The sequence below is a fragment of the Ranitomeya variabilis genome, chromosome 5 (assembly GCF_051348905.1).
Source record: "Ranitomeya variabilis isolate aRanVar5 chromosome 5, aRanVar5.hap1, whole genome shotgun sequence".
Taxonomy (NCBI): Eukaryota; Metazoa; Chordata; class Amphibia; order Anura; family Dendrobatidae; genus Ranitomeya; species Ranitomeya variabilis.
Genome location: NC_135236.1, coordinates 189337795 through 189354552, shown reverse-complemented (window position 1 = coordinate 189354552; position 16758 = coordinate 189337795). Strand labels below are relative to the sequence as shown.

The 16758-nt window shown below is 40.5% G+C and overlaps 1 protein-coding gene across 1 annotated transcript in view; it reads left to right on the top strand.

Moving 5' to 3' along the window:
• Positions 1 to 16758, top strand: part of TM6SF1 (transmembrane 6 superfamily member 1) — a 161576-nt gene that overhangs the window by 37386 nt on the left and 107432 nt on the right. Inside the window, exons 3-4 of the mRNA XM_077263646.1 lie at positions 1964 to 2061; positions 8839 to 8942. Of these exons, the coding sequence (XP_077119761.1) occupies positions 1964 to 2061; positions 8839 to 8942 (202 nt within the window). The remainder of the gene's footprint in view (positions 1 to 1963; positions 2062 to 8838; positions 8943 to 16758) is intronic.

Sequence of the window (16758 nt, the reverse complement as noted above, 5' to 3'; positions counted from 1 at the left end):
CGTGTGTTAGAACAGCCATTCTGACCATTGTATTTGTTTGTTGGCATTGGGTGCGCTCGACTACTCATGCTGTAATAGGTATATTTTGTGTACTGTTTTAGTTAACATTAGCCATTTGTCATTCATTTTAAATGTTTCAATTAAAAGCTAAGTCTTAAATTCAGCTTGATATGTAGAAAAATCATCCTAAAAGAACACACAGCAGATGTGGACGCTGATCGGTGTAACTTCACTTTATGGTTACTTGTTATTTTTATGACCAATATGTCACCTAAAAAAATAGTCGACTCCAGTGATTGACTTTGTGGTACATTGCCCCATCTGCTCTGTATGGATTATTTAGTTTTTTCTTACTCTACTTTTCCATTCTATGACAATGGTGCCATTGGGCTTTTGGCAGCAACATTTTTTTCTCCACATACAGCATGGGAGGCTACAGGATACTTTCATTATTGTTTTGCATACATCATTGCATTCAGTTCATGATGTATGGAAAATTTTGACCTTGCAACATTCCCATCTCCAGTCACAGAACACTGTAAACCCTCACTTTTCTTTTCTGGTAACTGTGTGGAAATAGATATACTGCTCACATTACCCCTTGAAGACATATGTAGAAACATAATATATTTTGATGTGTAATATGTATTGTGATGTGTTGTTAGTGATAGGTTGTAGATTGACTAACAGTGGGGAGAGTTAGAGTTAATGTTTGGGACTAGCCCAAAGTGGGAGGGTCTAAAGTGAAAGGACAGAGAACATATCCTGTCAGCAAATCAGTGCGCAAGAGAAGCAGACCTGCATGGTGTGGGTGTTCCTGACGTGAGTAGAGACATAGGCAGGGGATAGCGTGATCCTGAGCAGAAAAACAAAAAGTGACAGAGGGACAAAAGTTATGCACTGGAGACGGACCCCGGGACAGGATGAATAGTAGTATGGCACCGAATGTATAACTCTGAGAGGTAACAGGCCAGGATGGAACAGAGAGCGTGAGACCAAGAGAGTGCCCCCGGCCATAGTTCCAAGGTGTCAGCAAGTTGAGAAGCTAAGTAATGGCCATACTGGCATACTAGTTCCTTTAGGTGGGAAGAGCATGTGGAACCGTGGGTTGAGTATGGAATTCTCACTAACGGGACCTGTAGTACTATGCTTGGTGGTGGTGAAGACAAAGAAATGCGAGGCAGGTATCAAGTAAACTTGCAGAGGTAGAGAGACTGTGTGTGAAGATGCTCCGTATTGTGAAAGAAACATTTGTGAACCTATGCACCCCGCTATATATTGTATGCAGTTTCCACCAACTTGATGTTCAGTAAAAGACTGTTTATTTTTGAGTGGCGGTCTCCCTCACTGAACTGTTTAAATCTGGTCTTGGCCAGCATAGGGTGTAGCGACCACATAGATGAAGCCCACACCCAGCCAGGACCCCCATCTTCATGTAGTGTGCCGGGATATTAGAGACGAGTACCTCGTCCACGGCTACCACCCTGCGGCACGTTACAGAACACCCACAAACATTTTAGGAAAGCTCACTATCATGGCTGTTTGCACAGACCTCTCCCACCTATGACCCCATTGTCACAGGATTGTCATTGGATTGTTGAGAGGTATGTTTGCAGTATATCTTACAGCTACTAATGAATCGGGTACTAGGTCAGTGAGCAAAAACTACCGAACGACCAAAAGAAAAGAGCATTACACAACGATAAGCACACCTGTAGAAAAAAACCAAGTTCTGCTCTTGTCTGATATTACAGTCCCATTCACTGACCAAAAGAAAATATTTTTAAAAATGTGTGGAATTGAAATAGAACTATAATAAAAAGTTGAATAACATTTCATTAAACAGTCATTCTTAATTTACATAAAACTAGAAAAAAAACAATTAGTGGAATTTCTCTGCTTATGAAAAATAAATTGGCATTATATATATTTTTTTCTTAACATTTCATGTTTTTCCTTGTAGTATATGCAGTATTCGCCTTCACCAGTGTGGTTGGTCTTATCATTGGACTTGAACAAGACGGAATTATAGATGGATTTATGACTTTGTATTTAAAAGAGGTAACAGCAGAAAACCTACATAAGTAGCTTCAGCAATGTAGGGGTTAAGTGGCATATTGGCAATTTGCCAGTGGTGTATTTCATCAGACCAGACCCTTGCAACTTTTCCACCGCAGACCTCCCACAGCAGAAAATATGTACTTAGATCTGCTTTGTTATGGAAATGCATCGGCTTTAATATCCGCTGAATAAATTGACACACTGTGGATATCAACTCTGCAGCACCACACAAATCTGCAGCTGTAATCCACAGCATTCACGCCACATAGCAACATACTTCTTTGTTCATAGATCATGTTCTTGACTTAGATGCATATTTGAAGAGTGCCAGCAAATATGTGCCACAACCGATTGTTATTTATTACCGGGCGAACATTGTGTCTAAGGGGTACATGTTTTCCTTATGGAGAGCGCCAAGTTGGTGTAGGGAGACACACAAGCAGCCTCATCAAAGAGGAATTGGTCAGGGACTCTAGCGCCATCTAGTGGAGGTAGCAATCCGTCAATATTGACCATTTGAAGAGCCATTTCACATGAATCAGGATAGGAAGCCAAACTAGAAGCTACAGTTATAGACACGTTTTGTTAGTTTTGCTACTCATCAGTAGTTCTCTGAAGAAGCTATTTACAGATTTAAATCCCCAAGGTGAGCAATACTTAGCCTGCAACTACGAAACATACAAAATACACACAGCTAATAATGAAACGGGTGCTAGATCAGTGAGCAAAAACTACCGTGCGACCAAAAGAAAAGAGCATTACACAACGATAATAAAATTTGTATATTTTTATACAGGTGTGCTTGAGACCAAAATACGGTACAAGCACTAATATAAAACCAATTAAAACCAAGATAATCCCAAGACTCACATATGCATAATAGAAACAATAATATGTATCCCACAAAAATATACAGCAATGGTCCAAAAAAAAATATATGTATATGGACCTAAATAAGATCAAGTATACGTGGGTATATTCTAAATAGCACCTGAGAAGGAACACCTATATAATATCAAAATGTCATAAATAAGATACAAGCAAATGGAACGTCCGCCAGGGCCGTGGGGTACTCGGTACCAGGTCCGGTCACACTTAAGGGGTTGTCACGGTGGCTGCGACCCAGCCCGTGGCCCTGGGCACCCAATTAAAAGGGGAAAGGTCTTTTAGGGGTTTTATGAATAAAGTTTATTGTTCATGATGCCACCTGTGGTGTTCGGTCAGTGTGGACCGACGCTGCTTAAAGGGGTCCTTTGGGGTGATGGTATGCGCTTGGAGGCAATAGGGGGGTTTCTCTCCCAGGTGAGCTCCGTAAGCCTTTCCTACTTGCGCTACTTTAGTTGGCAAGGTCCCTGCCGCTTGAAGTTTGGTTGCAAAGCTTAGACAGCTAAGACAGATGTCTGTACGATAGGCAGTGTGAGCCGGTTTATAGGGTCTCTATCACGATCCGGGCTCTCAGGTTACTGCTTCACCTCAGACTTGATGTGGGCAATTGACATACAGTCCTATGCCCTCCAGTTCTGTCGTGCGTCCTGGAGAACAACACGACCTCGGGCTCCTAGTACCTGGTTTCTGCACTCTGGCTCTTAGGGTTTCCTTCCGCTTTTCCCCTCCTGAGCCTCTTCCTCCTCCGTGCTCCTTTCCTCTAAGCTCCTCCACTATTCAACTCCTTCAAATTCTCACTCTTTCCAGAGGTCGCAGCTCCCACATGGCTGCTCGGCCCCTCTGTCTGTTCCAGATGTCCTTCTCCTCTCACTCTCTCCTCTAGGCTGCCCAACTCCTCCAGACCAGGAAGCCTATAGCTAAGGGAGGCTCCCCTGAATCCGGGTCCTGGGCTTCCCCTTCTGGCCTGAATTCAGATTGTGATGAATGTGAGTGCATTACCTGGTAAAGAGAATCATCCTTTCCTCCAAGTGTGATATCACCCTCCCCGAAAGGAAGTCAACATCACTGTAACAACCGGTTACCTGGGGTGTTACACAAAAAGTATATGTATATACTGTATGCCCTACACTTTATGCTTGCATTGGATGCATGAAGAAGCTTTTCCATATTTAGAGCACATGGCTTATAGCTGTGCAGGGATTTCCATTCTTTTCAACTACTGCTAATGACCAGAGTGTCTGTTCTATAGTATAGACCAGTGATGGCAAACATTTCAGAGTGCCAAACTGCAACCAAAAACTCACTTATTTATCACAAAGTGCCAACATGGCAATTTAACCTGAATATTGAAGTTGTATTTTAGAAAAAAAAAAACTCATGCAGAGAGCAGGCGGGGGCAGCAGAGAGCAGGCAGGGGTAGCAGAAGAGGGCAACGAGAGCAGCCACAGACAGGAGCAGGGGTGCCAGACTGCAGATATAAAGGAATATGCTTCCTTTCCTGGTATATGTTCTCTATTATATGCCCCTTATCCTGGTGTATGCACCCTCATCCTGTTATATTAACCCGCAGCCTAGTATATGCACCCATATTGTGGTATATGCTCTCTCTATGTACCCTCATCCTGGTATATTAACCCACATCCTGGTATATGCTACCCCACCCATCCTTGTATATGCTCTCCCCCACCCATCCTGGTATATGCACCCCATCCTGGTCTATGCTGTCACATCCCCCCATCCTGGCATATGCTCCCCCGATACTTGTATATGCCTCTCATCCCAGTGTATGCCCCAATCCTAGTATATAATTTCCCAATCTATGTACTTGACCCCCATCCATGTACATATTCCCCAATTCCTGTATATGTCCCATATCCATGTATATATTCCCCCATCCTTGTATTTGCTCCCCCATCCTTGTATACAGTGTATATATATATATATGTATATATATAGTGGGTATGGAAAGTATTCATACCCCTTTAAATTTTTCACTCTTTGTTTCATTGCAGCGATTTGCTAAATTCAAAAAAGTTCATTTTTTCACATTAATGTACACTCTGCACCCCATCTTCACTGAAAAAAACAAAAATGTAGAAATGTTTGTAAATTTCATAAAAACGAAAAACTGAAATATCACGTGGTCATAAGTATTAAGACCCCCTTTGCTCAGACACTCATATTTAAGTCACATGCTGGTGATCCTCCTTGAGATGGTTCTACTTCTTCATTGGAGTCCAGCTGTGTTTAATTAAACTGACAGGACTTGATTTGGAAAGGCACACACCTGTCTATATAAGACCTCACAGTGCATGTCAGACCAAATGAGAATCATGAGGTCAAATGAACTGGCCAAGGAGCTCAGAGACAGAATTGTGGCAAGGCACAGATATAGACAAGGTTACAGCAGAATTTCTGCAGTAATCAAGGTTCCTAAGAGCACACTGGCCTCCATAATCCTTAAATGGAAGAGGTTTGGGACCACCAGAAGTCTTCCTAGACCTGACCGTCCAGCTAATCTGAGCAATCATGGGAGAAGAGCCTTGGTGAGGGAGGTAAAGAAGAACCCCAAGATCATTGTGGCTGAGCTCCAGAGATGCAGTAGGGAGATGGGAGAAATTTCCACAAAATCAACTATCACTGAAGCTCTCCACCAGTTGGGCCTTTATGGCAGAGTGGCTCAACGGAAGCCTCTCCTCAGTGCAAGACATATGAAAGCCGCATTGTTTGCTAAAAAACACATGACCAACTCCCAGACTATGAGAAATAAGATTCTCTGGTCTGATGAGGCGAAGATGGACCTTTTTGTTGATAATTCTAAGCAGTATGTGTGGAGAAAACCAGGCACTGCTCATCACCTGGCCAATACAATCCCAACAGTGAAATATGGTGGTAGCAGCATCATGCTATGGGGGTGTTTTTCAGCTGCAGGGACAGGATGACTGGTTGTCATTGAAGGAAACATAAATGTGGCCAAGTACAAAGATATCCTGGACGAAAACCCCTTGCAGAGTGCTCTGGACCTCAAGCGTGGCAGAAGGTTCACCTTCCAACAAGACAATGACCCTAAGCACACAGCTAAAATACCAAAGGAGTGGCTTCAGAACAACTCTGTGACCATTCTTGACTGGCCCAGCCTGATCCCTGACCTAAACCCAATTGAGCATCTCTGGAGAGACCTGAAAATGGTTGTCCACCAACGTTCCCCATCCAACATGAAGGAACTGCAGAGGATCTGCAAAGAAGAATGGCAGAGGATCCCCAAATCCAGGTGTGAAAAACTTGTTGCATCATTCCCAAGAAGACTCATGGTTGTACTAGCTCAAACGGGTGCTTCTACTCAATACTGAGCAAAGGGTCTGAATACCTATGACCATGTGATATTTCAGTTTTTCTTTTTTAATAAATTTGCAAAAATTACTACATTTGTTTTTTTTTTCAGTCAAGATGGGGTGCAGAGTGATCATTAATGAGAAAAAAAATAACTTTTTTGAATTTAGCAAATAGTTGCAATGAAACAAAGAGTGACAAATTTAAAGCAGTATGAATACTTTCCATACCCACTGTATGCTCCCCCAATCCATGTATATACCCCATCCTTGTATCTGCTCCCCCATCGGGTTATAGTCCCTTCATCCTGGTATATATTCCCAAACCTTGTATATGCCCTCATCCTTGTATATGCCCCCATCCTGGCATATGTCCCCAATCCTGATATATGTTCCCCATCCGTGTATATGCCCTTCATCCTGTTATATAGCTCTGGCAAAAATTAAGAGACCACCACATCAAAACCCTGTCATGGGCAGCCCAATCTCCAGACCTGAACCCCATTGAAAACCTCTGGAATGTAATCAAACAAAGAAGAACAGCTTAAATTTTTGTGCCAGAAGCAGTGTGAAAGACTGGTGGAAAGATTGCCGACACATGAAAGCTGTGATTAAAAATCATGGTTATTCCACAAAATATTGATTTCTGAACTCTTCCTGAGTTAAAACATTAGTATTGTTTTTTCTAAATGATTATGAACTTGTTTTCTTTGCATTATTTGAGGTCTGAAAGCATTGTTTGTTTTTTTTATTTTGACCATTTTTCTTTGTCAGAAAAAAAATACAAAGTTTATTGCTTGGAAATTCAGAGACATGTTGTCAGTAGTTTATAGAATAAAAGAACAATTTACATTTTACTCAAAAATATACCTAGAAAGAGAAAAATCAGACAAACTGAACATTTTGCAGTGGTCTCTTAATTCTTGCCAGAGTTGTATATGCCCTTATCCTGGTATATGTGCCTCCAACCTGGTATATGTCCCCCATGATTTTATATGCTCCCCCATCCTGGTATATGTCCCCCATGATTTTATATGCGCCCCAATCCTGGTATATATCCCCCATCATTGTACATGTCCCGAACTCTATCAATCTCATCGACTCCCTCCCCACCAGTGATTAGCTGCTTTCTGTCTATGCATAATTAGTGGCACAGGCAGATATAGGTAAAACTCTTCAGTGAGAGGACTAGCAGAGTTGCAGCAGATAAAACAATGATTTTATCAAAACAGCAAAGAGACTAGTAAATAACCAAGCTTTAGAATTGGGGTCTCTGCCCCTATTTTATGCTGCTCTAAAGTTGGTAAATCCGATGACAGGATACTGGATTAATTAAATAGGCAAATCATGTGCATTTAATCTGCTCTGATGGATTTATTATTATGTTATAGCAGTTAAGGAAATCAATTAACATAATGTGATCAGGAATGTAACGGTAGGGTCCCATAGAAAAACATTAGTGTCCCACTCCTCAATGAATACTTTGAGTTATATGTTAGAACATGAAAGCCTTAAAATAATTTGGGTCTCCTTCAAGAAGCACTCCTCCTCCTCCCATCAAAATTTTTATCCTCATAATATATTGAAGTCTTCATATTATATAGCACTGTGTACTTATAATTGCTCATTCTTCCTTTCTTCCCAGTTCATTCTTCTTTTTTCCATTAGGTCTGTGACATCACAAGATTAATAACTGACCAGCTGAATCAGTCTATGCTCTGTGTAGAAACAGGAGGTCAATTTTTCTTGTGTGAGTCATGAGTCACTGCAAAAGTCCCTGGCAGTGGGGAGGAGCGGTGTAGCTGGGTCAGGAGTTCATGAGGGGAATCATAAATGCAGGGAAGAGAGACTTCCTGTTTCTACATAGAGCAGAGAAAAGAGAATTAGCTGGGTAGAAAGGCAAAATGAGCAATTGTAAGTACACAGTGCTATATAATATGATGATTGCAATACACTGAGGATAAAAACTTTGATGGGAGAGGAGGAAGAGTTTTTCTTTAATACACAAGTATATCGCATTGCACACAGTGATGTCACTATAGATACATAATGCACCCAGTGATGTCACATAACATGAATAATGCACATACTATTGTCATAATATTAAGATAATGTGCACTTTGAAGTTATAGCACAACTATATTATGTATAGTGATCTCATAGCATAAAAAGTCAGTATATACCTAATGGTTCACAGCATAATGACATCACTTGTAGGAATAATATACAGATGATGGCACAGTACATACGCATGAGTCTTCTTTTTGGAACTTATAACGGGATCTCATTCAGTTTTCTACCCTCCCTTCCATGACAATCACTAGCTACACATTCTGTCTATGTGGAAATAACTTATAAGCCAACTTAGTTGTTTGGCCCCATGGCTACTTCTATGCCTGGTATCCTGGTAGCTAAGCTCAAAGCTATGATTTTCATAGACATTTTACTGCTGAGCTGGCACCTGAGGCATAAGCATTATGTGAGGCTGTAACTTTCCATCTTATTAGGGCATATGTGTTAAATATAAATAGCCACTTACCTTGTATACTTTTTTTTCCCATAGACTGAGCCCTATCTGAATACAGCACATGCTCATATGATCTGTTACTGGGATGGCACTGCTCACTACTTGATGTATCTACTGATGGTGGCAGCAATTGCATGGGAGTAAGTGACTTTGACAATAATCATTTGTCTTAATTTTGTCATAATGAACCTGGGGACAGATTTTCAGCTTCTGTACGAGGTCTAAGGGTTAGCACTTCTCCTTGTGTAGAGTGACATGCCGGCCATGACATGCCAATGTAAGGAGACTTAGTTGCCGTGCAATGCTCTTCTGGGTAATTAAATATGCAACTTGTCTCTTCAGAGAGGAAGAGGACTAGAACTCTATAGCACCACCAGTTGGAAGCAGCGATCCTACAAGTCACTATCGATCCTTTAATGAGCCTTGCAATATGACTTAAGATAGTCAAATGAGATCTCGTACATTGCACTTATGAGGGGCAATACCCGAAACACCATGTCTGCAAACTGAGATTCTGTTTGGCTTTATACGAAGTTATATTGCAAGGCTCGTTAAAGGGTTAATAGTGACTTATATGATCGCTGCCTCCAGCAGGTGACGCTATAGAGTTTTAGTCCTCTTCCTCTCTGAAGAGACAATTTGCATATTCAGCTTCTGGATGGAAACAGACAATGGTGAAATTAATGCTTTTAACAACCGTTAACTCTTAGTAGAGGCCATAGGATGAAGTAGGTGACAGACTTTTTACGGAGGAGGTGAAAACCAGTTAACAACCAACAGGACGAGAACAGAACATTGCTTTACACCAGTTTCACACACCAGCTGTGATTTCAATAACTGGTTTGGAGAAATGGCTGGATTCCACCCAATGCTATGGAGTCAGAAAACCAAAGTTCCAACGCCAACTCCTTAATATTACTACAATCAGACTCTGGTTCCTTCATAAATTAACTAATAATTAGAAACAAAGGAAAACAGGGAACTCACCATGCTTTTGATAGAAATCACACCGAACAATAATGGATGGGTACCTATCCTGCTGATGCCCGGCCAGTAGAAGAGTATTGGAAGATAGATACGGCACAACCAGCCAGTTAATAAAATCAAATTCTTTATTTAAAAATCAGTCCTCATCTGAACATCACTCTAGAAATTTTGTATCAGACATCTCAAGCTCCAGCCTTCCAAAAAAATGCAAAAAAGGGAGGGGGGCAGGAGAGTCAAAGAAAGACGTTCGAAAGCGCTATCCAATGAGAAACACAAAGAGGAACTATTACTGCTAGAAATTAACCTTCAGAGTTTGCTGATATTATCTCCTACCATACCAATCAACACCCAAGTAGAAGTTCTGGCAAAGTGACTACATTTTATACCTTGTCAGAATTTCGATTTGTTTCAAACTATGAAAGATGTTAATACATTTGCTCACCTATTAACCATTAAGAAGCATTTTTTCTCTGAGTGTGGTTCCGAGATAGTTGCTAATGACTGCAGTCCCATCAATCAGAAAAAAATGTTTTTCCCACTTCAATAAGAGAACAGAATGTTAGTCTGGTATGGCTGTTATGTTGACGATCTCCTTCTCATTTGGACTGGGCATTTGTCGGCCATCCGAGTTTTTATTTCATATTTAAACTCTAATGATTTCAATCTTCATTATACTTGTGGTATTCCAAGCAATAAGATTTCCTTTTTAGACTAAGTGGTAATCCATTATCGGGTAATCCATTATCGGTAACATGTATGTTTAGAAACAATGATGCTGATAACACAATTCTGCAGTCTATAAGTTGTCACACCAAACACACCATCAATGCGATTCCAGAGGGGGAATTTACAAGAGCTAGCTGTATATGTTCGGATGATTCTGCCAGAAGGAGCGGTCATCAGTGATAGATAACATGCCAGAGGGTAAAATCATTCTAAAATTCCTAAAGCATTTAATAATGCTCAATTGAAATCAAGAAATGAAATGCTGCACAAACATAAAGCTGGTAAGATCAATTCAATTACATATTAAAAATATAATTCTTAAATACCTGCCAGTAGTGAATAAAGTTGATGTTCTCTGACAGGTAGTCAGCGTGTAACCAAAAGAAGATGCTTTATTGGTAATATGTTATCTCCTAGCATGGTATGTCAACCTAAAACCAGCACTAATTAGCTTACGGTAAATGGTTTTTACAAGTCTTCTGGTGTTAGATGCAATGTATGCAAATTTGCTGAAAACAACAAAAATGTTTTTCCTCTTCCCAGTGCGTTAGAATATAAAATCAATACTTTTATTGTGATTCAGATCACGTAGTTTATTGCATTGTCTATAATGTTTGCAAATTACGCTACATAGGTTGCACTACCAGAAAGATAAAAAAAATCCATAGCTGTGGTGCAGCAAAACACTTAATTTAATGGGGGGTGCGCCTCATAGTCCAGATGTACCTGCTCTGGATGTGGTGGGGGAGCGGCAGCAGTGGAAAAGCAGAGGTGGAGCAGTGGGTCACAGGAGGCAAGAGCCTTACTTTTGTGCCCACTGCTAAAGAGAAATGAATATTCACTGCATTCCACACCCATGGGTGTAGAGGGCCGTGAATATTCATTTCTGTTTAATAGCATCCTGGTATGATTGGTCCCCGTCCTGGTATGGCCCCATCCCCATCCTGGTGTGATTGGCCCCCATTCTCATCCTGGTATGCAGGGCCCCATCAGAAAAACATTAAAAAAAAGCAAAAAAAATTACACTTACCTTCCCACGCTCCCTCTCAGCATCTTGCGCCGCTGTCAACAACTGCTTTATGCTTGTACGCAGCACAAGCCAGGGACATCATGCACTGCTTACAAGCCAAGGACAGCTGTGAGAATACTCACTGTTCTGCACGCCGGTACTATGTGCATGGAGGGCAGTGAGTATTTAGTAGTGAGCACAGTGTCAGCCGCAGGCTTCCTGCAGCTGCCTGTCTGTCACGTGTCCCTGCTACTAAAGGGAATGAAAATTCAATGCTCTCAACTCCCATAGGCGTGGAATGCAGTGAGTATTCATTCCCATTAATAATGGCACATGTGAGGATGAGGGGACCATATACAGTATTCCAGGATCGGGGATAGTAAGTACAGAATTGACCACATTTTTTGCTTCAAATTTTTTTTCTAATTTCCCCCTCCAAAACCTAGGTGCATCTTATAGTCCAAAAAATATGGTATATCCCATTTAGAGAACGTACATTTTACTACAACTCTTTGTTTCTTGCCTTTTAGCCAGTTCCTTATACATCTAAATATATTTTCCCCCAGTCCTTGCTTTTGGAGCTTCAGTATAAGACTGTTATGTGGTACAGTATCAAATGCCTTTGCAAAATCCAGATAAATCACATCAGCTACATTACTAACATCAAGGCTGGTTAATAACCGCGGGTGGATTGCGATTCCACCTGTGGCCATTGCGGGCACATGTCAGCTGTTCAAAACAGCTGACATGTGCAGAGAAAGATGTGGGCTCACCGCCGGAGCCCACATCAAAGGGAGGGAGGGATGTTGGAATCTGCGTAAATATACACCCGATGTCGCAAAGGGGTTAAACATGCCCCATTTATGTTCTGTATCCCCAGTTACCATGACATGGTCCCAGTCTACCCTAATAAGCTCTTCCTTTAATTTGTTGAAATCAGCTTTCCTAAAGTTTCAGGTTTTTGTATTTACCCTTTTAAATATTGTATTGAATATTACATTGAAACTTACCATATCACGACTGCTGCATCCCAAATGCTCCCTGACATGCAGATCTGAAATTGTGTTTGGTCTACTTGACAGGACCAGATCTGGTAGATCATCTTCCCCGGTTGGTTCATCTACCAACTGAGAGAGGTAATTGTCTTGAATTGCGGATAAGAACTTGCAGCTTTTAGCTGAATATCTGCATAGTTAAAATCTCCCATAATAAGGACTCTATTATTATTTGCTGCCTTCTTAATTTGTTGGAGCATTCCATCCTCTATCTGTTGAGCTATATTAGGAGGCTTGAAGCAAACTCCAATTAGAATATTTATATTGTTGCACTCCCACTGTGTATTTTTTTCCATACTGAGTCTACATTGTCGCAGCCCCCCCCCTTCCAATGTCGTAATTGAGCACAGGTCTTAAGCTGGATTTAATGATAACAAACCACCTTTTTGTCCTTCCTGCTCTTTGTAAATGTAGTATCACCCTGCTCTCAACTAGTCATGGCTTTTGTCCAGCCAGGTTTTCTTAAGGTACCTTCACACTCAGCAACTTTACAACGAGAACGACAACGATCCGTGACGTTGCAGCGTCCTGGATAGCGATCTCGTTGTGTTTGACACGCAGCAGCGATCAGGATCCCGCTGTGATATCGCTGGTCGGAGCTAGAAGTCCAGAACTTTATTTGGTCGTCAGGTCGACGTGTATCGTCATGTTTGACAGCAAAAGCAACGATGTCAGCAATGTTTTACATGGAGCTAACGACCTGTGAGAACGATAAGTGAGTCACCATTATGTCACAGGATCGCTCCTGCATCGTTGTGGAGCTGCTGTGTTTGACGTCTCTACAGCAACCTAAACAGCGACGCTGCAGCGATCGGCTCGTTGTCTATATCGCTGCAGCGTCGCTGAGTGTGACGGTACCTTTAATGTCCACCACATCGTAATCTGTGGCTGATATAAGAGTCTCCAATTCATTTATTTTGTTTGCAAGACTTCGTGCATTTGCCAGCAGACATGTAATACTATTAGCACATTTGTTACGCCTACTCACCTCCCTACTTTCCTTGCATATCTCAGCCCCCTAAATCCTACTGTCTCTGTCTACTCTATCTATCCCCTTATTTGCACAACTACCCTCCCTTCCCCCAGATCCTAGTTTAAAAGCTCCTCCATCTGTCAGAATATTTGCCCTATTGATTATTAACATAAGTCAAAAAATTATATTCAATCCCACCTCAGAAATTATATATTCATATAAATTTCCCTAAAAAAATTATTGAAGGGATATAGAGGCATATGCAAAAGATAAAATCAAAGTATTGTATTGTGATCAATTAAAAAACAATAGTCATGAAATTAAACAAAGAAATATATAGATAAGGTAGTACAGTACACAATGTATGATTTTATTTTTTACTCTAGCACAGCTGCACCTTCCCAAATTGAGGTGCAGCCAGTCGCTACCGTAGAGCCTGTAAGTCAACAGCGAAGTCGGCCCAGTTCTCCATGATCCCAAACCCTTCCTTCCTGCACCAATTTCTAAGCTACTTATTTACCTCCCTAAGCTCCTGCTGTCTTTCCAGTGACGCTCATGGCACCGGCAGTATTTCAGAAAACACCACCTTGGAGATTATGACCTTCAGCTTCTCTCCTAGTTCCCTGTAATCATTTTAAGGACCTTCCACCTACATCTTACTTTAGTCTGTGCTCCAAACATGAATAGAGGCCGAAATCCACCCAAGCAAGAAATATAAAATAATGTATGGTAAAGCAATGAAACTTTATTGAAAGTATACAAATACTAATACACACACTTTTTTATTTTTGTTTTATTTATTATTTTCTATATAATTTTTATTTTTTATTTCATTACGCTTTTTTACACATGGATATGTATAACTTTTCGTGCCATATCTGAAATCTATATATTTCAGGGGAAATTCTAATATATGTATTGTAAATTATACCTCCGCCATATGCAAAATTGGTTTTCTATATATATATAGCTTACCTATAGAGCAATTCTTCTATATAATAACTAATTGATATACTTTTTATTCTGCGCAATTCTTGATATGCGCACATTGTTTATTTTATTTTAAAATCTTTTTATAATTTGTATGCTAGTCTATTGCCATACTGGTTTCAATAAAGTTTCATTGCTTTACCATACATTATTTTATATTTCTTGCTTGGGTGGATTTCGGCCTCTATTCATGTTTAGAGCACAGACTATTGTTTTCCTTTCTAGTGGTTTCCACTAAATTTTTGCACAACGAAGATCTCAGGGTATCTAACTATATATATTCTAGTAAAGTAAATATATATAATTTATAATTTTTAGTTAATATTTCACCTCTGGACGCCACTGTTGTGTTTATCTACATCTAACATTGCCAATCTGTCTATCCGTTCCTCAATATGCCGAACCCAAGCACCCTGCAGACAAGACGCTGTTCGGCACTCAAGATCTTGGTGGCAGGTGACCCTGTCTGTCTGCCTAATTATAGAGTCCCCTACCACCAACATCTGTCCGGCCTTTGCTGCACCCCTACTTCTCTCCTTCCTAAAGCAGTCCTTTTTCTGGTTACTGTCCTCACAGTATGAATTACAAAAATGATTTATTTTTCATTATTAACAATATGATTTGTTAATAATGTTCAGGTTACCTATATGGGTTTAGCGATATTAATATTTCTTTCTCTTTTTTTTATGTAACCCTCTGTTAATGTCGCTTTAATTATTTGATGTTCATTCATGACAGGTTTATTTATAGAAGTTTTGTTATGGATCATTTTGTTATACTTGATGTGATTGGCTTGCAGTTGTTATAAAACCAGAGTCCCATGGTTCCTTGTATGCCCTGTAAGGTTTTACTCACTCAGCTGCAGTTTGCGATAAGTACAGGAAGCGATTTTCCTAAAAATGTCCAGTCAGATTTATTAGCTCCATAACCATGCTTAAGTTTAAGCAAACAAAAGATGGCCTTCTGCGGCACAAAGTGAAAACAAACAGAAAACAAAACAGTCCATATAGCATTGCTGGTTCACCTGTTCAGGTCAGTGTCTTAGCAAACACACACTGGAGTCCTCCAAACCTCCAGTCACAGACCACGTGCCAACCCACAGCCTCCATTTTATAGGCTGTTAACCACACCCAGAGGTGAGGTATGTGGGTAGCTAGACCAGCCCATCTCGACGAGCCTCTCAGTGCTTACATGCACTAGAGAAAATACTCTGGTTATCAGAAACACGTCAACTTTTATGCTGTCAATGGATGCCTCTTATTTTAATGATTTCTATGTAAAGAGTTTGGTTTTATTCACTGGCTGGTTGTGCTTTATCCATCTTCTAGAACTAACAGGTAGCATTCACAAATTTACTGTATTAAAATGGAAATATCACTGCATCCCATTTTTTTTAAATTGGATCCTTAGTTTGACAGAACATAAAATATATGTGTATTATTAACATTTCTAAACTTTTCTAATAGCCCCTCGAGTTGTGCAGACCTTGACTATTACATGCTCACCAACTGATTCTTATTTTTGGATGTGCAGTCTTTCTTTTGCATCTACTTTTGGTTTTCGGAAATAAATACGAATAGTGGCGCTAGTATAAGAAGAAAGCAATAGCTGCAAAATAGGACAACATTCACAGTAGTCTCAGTAAACAGTAGGTATAAAAAATATTATTATTTATGCTGTGACTCACTTCCAGAAGGGGAATAAGAAACAAAGGATGGGAACACGAATCAGCAGGGAACAGAGAAATCCAACAAATCAGTATTGTCACTGTAAGGCTGTGTGCACACGTTCAGGATTTTTCGCTATAAAAACACGATAAAACCGCAAAAAAATGCATACATTAAGCATCCCATTATTAGAATGCAATCTGCAATTTTTGTGCACATGTTGCATTTTTTTCCGCAGCGGAATCGCATTCCGGAATAAAACGCAGCATGTTCATTCTTGCGATTCCGCACACATAGGAATGCATTGATCCGCTCATTTTCCGCATGTGGCTATGCCCACCATGCGAGAAGTAAGCAGATCATGTGCGGTTGGTACCCAGGGTGGAGAAGAGGAGACTCTCCTCCAGACCCTGGGAACCATATACCTATAAAAAAAATTAAAAAAAATGAAAATAAAAAGTCGTGATATTCTCACCTTTCGGCGTCCCCGGCAGCCTTCCCGCTCCTCACGATGCTCCCGGCAGCTTCCGTTCCCAGTAATGAAGGTGA